Source organism: Vigna unguiculata, chromosome 11 (genome assembly GCF_037176805.1).
Source record: "Vigna unguiculata cultivar grain cowpea cultivar isolate G323 ecotype 2 chromosome 11, ASM3717680v1, whole genome shotgun sequence".
NCBI lineage: Eukaryota > Viridiplantae > Streptophyta > Magnoliopsida > Fabales > Fabaceae > Vigna > Vigna unguiculata.
The window spans coordinates 8,644,687-8,650,686 of NC_140802.1; the positions used below are offsets into that span (position 1 = coordinate 8,644,687).

General features: G+C 43.5%; 1 protein-coding gene across 1 annotated transcript; it reads left to right on the plus strand.

Annotated features, from left to right (window-relative positions):
- Window positions 1–5,151: 5,151 nt before the first annotated feature.
- LOC146880960 (uncharacterized) lies at window positions 5,152–5,682 on the plus strand. Its single transcript, XM_085669192.1, has one exon. The coding sequence runs from the start codon at window positions 5,152–5,154 to the stop codon at window positions 5,680–5,682; it is 531 nt and encodes a 176-aa protein (XP_085525318.1).
- Window positions 5,683–6,000: the final 318 nt, after the last annotated feature.

The window sequence follows — 6,000 nt, forward strand, 5'->3', positions numbered from 1 at the left end:
CACCATGGCTGCCACCATCTTTGCACCTGCAATCACCATTTTCGTGCACCATCACCACTGTTTCTTCTCGCCACCATAAACTAGAGCGGAAAGCGCCACTGCGAGCATCACCACCACGCCTGCAGCATAAGCAGCGCCACCGTCTTCCATTGATTCTTGCACCTGAACTGCGAAACAGCAACAGATCACCGTCAACCACCAGAAACGCGCACTAGCAGCGCCATCAACCTCCACGCATTCAGCAACGAAGCAAGCCATGAAAGCTCCAGCAAAACCAACCAGATCTGCACTGCGTGTAAGACTTGTGAAAATTAATTAATTAATTAATTAATAAATAAATGCGGGTAGAAAGCGTCTTTATGGCATTAATTATTGTTTAATGTGACGTGGAAAAGTGCTAGCTCAAATGGTTGAGACTACTTGGTTTGTGTGAGAGGACTTGGGTTTGAGTCCTATGTATGCCAATTATGTGTTGTTGTTTTATTATTTATTTTTAATAATATGTATGAGTATGGAATTGGTAATGTAAACTTAAATTGATTGGAGTGTATCACCAAATGTGAATTTGCATAGTGGTTGTGCTTTGGCATTGTGAGTGGAGGGTCACACGAGTTTAAACCTTGGTAGACAGAACTTAACCTTTATTTTTACTAAACTTAGTTTGAAATGAATGTGGAAAGGTAGAGAGAACCTAGCAGAATTGGGCAGCCAAGAGGGTTGGAAAACCACCAAATAATTAACATTGAAGAGGAATTAAAACCCACACTAAGCCCAAATTTTGAGGTTACCTTTTCTGTGTGTGTGTGGCGATGATCGAATAACTCGTTATCCGGGAGTAGATGATTTGACAGGTGGGCCAAGAGATGTCTAGAGGCGGAGAGCAGGGACTACCTGGGCTTTTGAAAGCATTTTTTTTTTGTTTTAAGATTTTGATGTAACTTTAATTATGTTGAACTTTGGTAAATTTTGTAATAGAATAATTGTGAACATTTGGACTATGTTACAATTATAATTTTGTTTAAATTTCCCATGTTTTTTGGAAATGATATTTTACTAGATGAGGTATTTAATCTTCTTTTCTATTTTTATTTATTAAAAATTCGTAATATTCCTTAGGGATGTTACAATTGGTATTAGAGCAAATGTTTTGAAAATAGTTTAAAAATATTTTGGGGCTTTTGGGAAGTGAGCTTATCGTTTGATTGTGTGTGTGATTTAGTTGTATGTGAGTAAGATATTAGTGGTTTTGGTTAACTAAGGGAATTGGTTTTAAAAGTTGTAATGTGGCGTATCTAGGCTATGACTGCTAACAGGAGGAGGAGGAATAATGGTGCTGATGACATTGCGGAGGGTATTCATCGGATGGTGGATGCGATGCAAACACCAGTGGCAGCGCATCCTAGGACGACCAGTGCACATGTCAGGGTGCCAACTGTGGAGGACTTATTGCGCCACAAACCAGCGGAGTTCAATGGCAAGGTCTCTCCGGATGAAGTGGATGCTTGGCTCTGCAAGTGTGAGAAGATTTTTAAAGTGATGAATTGCCCTGATGAGCAGAAGCTACTTTTCGCCACTTATCTGCTGAACGACGACGCGAAGTATTGGTGGATGGGAATGCAACAACAGATGCAAACCCGAGATGAACAGGTGGAGTGGACTAGCTTCAGGACGTGGTTCCTGGAGAAATATTTCCCCGACATAACCAGACAGGACCGGGAGGCAGAGTTCCTCGCACTGTAGTAGGGGGATATGACAGTGCAGGAGTACGTAAACAGGTTTGAGCATCTGGCGAGATATTACTCGCAGAACATTACTGAAGAATGGAGATGTCAGAAGTTTGAGCGAGGACTCAAACATGAGCTTAAGAAGGTGGTGACTCCCTTACGAGAGAGGAGATTTCCCGTCTTGGTGGAACAGGCCAAGAGTGCCGAGCATCTGGAGAAGGGCCCTGGGCCAATTGTGAGTAGACATCAGAGGAATGTTGCAGAGGCGCGGCAAATGAAGAAGCCGTACAGCCGACCACAGACGTCTCAGGGTCCCACTTTCTATCAGTGTGGCAGACCCCATTTGAAGAGAAATTGCCCACAATTGACTGGTGGTGTAGGGGGATCCGGTGACCGTCGCAAGTGCTTCATATGTGACAAACTGGGTCATTTTGCAAACAATTGCCCTGAGAAGAAGAGTCCTGGTGCGAAGAAACCAGTAGCAGCCTCGCCAGCAGAACGAGCTAGGGCGGCTGGGAGGGTTTTTTCTATGACATCTACTGAGGCTACTCAGTCAGGTAACCTTATATTACAACCTTGTTCACTTATGGGGCATGATGTCCTGGTTTTATTTGATTATGGCGCAACCCATTCTTTTATCTCTAATGCTTGTGTGGGGCGATTGAGTCTGGTGACACGTGACTTAGGGTGTGAGTTGCTTGTTTCAACTCCTTCCTCGGGCCAAGTAGCTACTAGTTCAGTCTGTGTTGGGTGTTCAATGGTGGTGGCAGGTCACAAATACAAGGTGAACTTGGTGTGCTTGCCCTTGGAGGGACTGGATGTGATATTGGGGATGGACTGGTTGTCTAACAATCACATCAAAATTGATTGTGGACGGCGCAGTTTGGTATTCCCAGAACATGAAGGGTTGGAATTAATATCAACTCGGGAAGCTGTGAAAGCACTACAAGATGGGGCCATGTGTTTTATGGTGGTGGCCAAGCCAGAGAAGAAAAGTGCAGCAGAGGTGATCCAATCTATACCGGTGGCTAATGAGTATGCGGATGTATTTCCAGATGAAGTGTCAGGATTGCCGCCTAGTAGAGACATCGACTTCACCATTGATTTAATACCTGGTGCGGGTCTAGTGTCTATGGCTCCATACAGAATGGCACCGGCTGAGCTTGCAGAACTCAAGAAGAAAATTAAGGAACTATGGGAGAAGCAATTTATTCGATCGAGCGCGCCACCTTGGGGAGCTCCAGTTTTGTTAGTGAAGAAGAAGGGAGGGAGTTCGCGACTATGTGTGGATTATAGGCAGCTGAATAAGCTGACTATTAAAAATAAATATTCGCTGCCAAGGATCGACGACTTACTAGACCAGTTGAAGGGCGTAAGGGTGTTCTCTAAAATCGACTTGAGGTCGGGATACCACCAGATTCTAGTGCGGCCGGAGGATGTGCAAAAGACAACATTCAAATCACGATACGACCACTATGAATATGTGGTTATGCCATTTGGAGTGACGAATGCACCGACAGTATTCATGGATTACATGAATAGGATTTTTCGACCTTGGTTGGATAAGTTTGTTGTCGCCTTCATTGATGACATTCTTATCTACTCGAGGACACGGGAGGAACATGCTGATCACTTGAGGGTAGTGTTGAATGTGCTCAAGGAACACTAACTGTACGGGAAGTTGTCCAAGTGCAAGTTTTTGCTAGAGGAGGTACAATTTCTTGGACATGTCATTTCAGCTAAGGGTATTGCAGTAGACTCGGCTAAGATTGAAACGGTGCTTAACTAGAAAAGGCCTAAAACAGTGACAGAGGTGCGAAGTTTCTTGGGCTTGGCAGGTTATTACAGGAGATTCGTGGAAGGGTTCTCAAAGAAGGTGAACCCTTTGACATAGTTGACAAGAAAAGATCAATCGTTCTCTTGGACTAAGCAGTGTGAAGAGTGCTTTAAGGAAATGAAGAAGTGTTTGACTACCACTCCAGTGCTAGTAATTCCGGATACCGAGAAGATGTTTGAGGTGTACTGTGATGCATCATATCAAGGTCTGGGGTGTGTATTGATGCAAGAAAAGAGGGTCGTGGCATATGCTTCTCGTCAACTGAAGGTGCATGAGAAGAATTACCCGACTCATGACTTAGAGCTCGCCGCCATTGTGTTTGCTCTTAAGTCTTGGAGGCATTATCTATACGGCTCTCAATTCCGAGTATTCAACGATCACAAAAGTTTGAAATACTTGTTTGACTAGAAGGAGATGAATATGAGGCAGCGTAGGTGGATGGAGTATTTGAAAGACTATGACTTTGAATTGCTCTACCATCCGGGCAAGGTAAATGTTGTAGTCGATGCTTTGAGTCGGAAGAAGATACATGTGTCTTGCATGATGATAAAAGAGTTAGAGTTGATTGAGAAACTCTGAGATATGAATCTGGGGATGCAGTTTGGGCAAGACTCGATACAGTGCAACTTACTAAAAGTCACTAATGAATTTTTGAATGAAATTCGTGTGGCTCAAGGACACGATCTGGAATTGCAACAGTTTGTGGGGTGGTTAGGCACAAAGAAAGGGAAGGATTATCAGATGGGAGAGGATGGCATTCTGCGTTTTAAAGGTAGAGTGTGCGTACCAGGAGGACCTCATTTCAGGAGGCAGATTCTGAAGGAGGGCCACCAGAGTCGTCTTAGCATACATCTAGGTATGACCAAGATGTATAAGGATTTAAAGGAGTCATTTTGGTGGAATGGTATGAAGACAGACGTAGCAGACTCTGTGGCTCAGTGTTTAGTATGTCAAAAGGCCAAAATTGAACACCAAAGGCCGGGAGGTACCCTGCAACCACTGGACATACCTTAGTGGAAGTGGGACAGTATCTCTATGGATTTTGTGACACATCTTCCGTGGTCGACAAAGGGTCATGATTCAGTTTGGGTGATAGTAGACAAACTGACAAAATGTGCACATTTCTTACCTATGAATAAGAAGTGGTCGATGGACAAGTTAGTAGAGTTGTATGTGTGAGAAATGGTGAGATTGCATGGAGTACCCGAGAGCATAGTGTCAAACCGCGATCCTAGATTCACATCATGGTTTTGGCAATCATTGCAGGCGGCTTTGGGCACACAGCTGAGGATGAGCTCAGCTTATCATCCTCAGATGGATGGACAGTCTGAGCGGACCATCCAATCTCTAGAAGACTTATTGAGGTCTTGTGTGTTGGATCACATGGGAAACTGGAATGACATGTTACCGTTGGTGGAGTTCACCTACAATAATAGTTACCACTCTAGTATTGGTATGACGCCCTATGAAGCATTGTATGGAAGGAGGTGTAGAACTCCATTGTGCTGGTATCAAGATGGTGAAGCCTTTGTGCTTAGTCCTGAATTTCTGCAACAGACGACTAGTAATGTCAAGTTAATCTAAGATCGGATGAGAGCAACTCAGAGTAGGCAAAAGTCCTGTGCGGATAAGAGGAGACGGCCACTTGAGTTTGATGAAGGAGACCATGTATTCCTCTGGGTGATGCCAACCACAGGTATCGGAAGGGTTCTTAAATCAAGGAAGTTAACTCTGAGATTTATAGGGCCTTATCAGATTACACGAAGAATAGAAGCAGCGGCGTACGAGATCGCTTTACCACCTCACCTATCCAACTTGCATAATGTGTTCCATGTCTCACAGTTGAGGAAATACATTGCAAGTCCAGATCATGTTTTGGAGTCAGATGAGGTACAAGTACGCGAGGATCTGACTATGCCAGTTGGACCAGTTCGCATATTGGATACTCAAGTCAAGCAACTGAGAGGCAAGGAGGTGAAGACGGTGAAGGTTCTCTGGGACGAGGCAACCCAAGAGATGACTTGGGAGATGGAGGATTACATGAGGAAGTCTTATCCTCACCTCTTTGCTGGTAAGTCCTATTTTCGAGGACGAAAACTTCTAAAGGTGGGGGAATTGTAAGACCCGTGAAAATTAATTAATTAAATAAATAAATAATTAATAAATGCGGGTAGAAAATGCCTTTATGGCATTAATTATTGTTTAATGTGATGTGGAAAAGTGCTAGCTCAAATGGTTGAGAGTACTTGGTTTGTATGAGAGGACTTGGGTTCGAGTCCTATGTATGCCAATTATGTGTTGTTGTTTTATTATTTATTTTTAATAATATGTATGACTATGGAATTGGTAATGTAGACTTAAATTGATTGGAGTGTATCACCAAATGTGAATTTTCATAGTGGTTGTGATTTGGCATTGTGAGTGGAGGGTCACGAGTTT

Bases quoted from the DNA above. Each gene is read 5' to 3' on its own strand.
- LOC146880960 (XM_085669192.1), top strand. From the start codon at position 5,152: ATGAGAGCAACTCAGAGTAGGCAAAAGTCCTGTGCGGATAAGAGGAGA.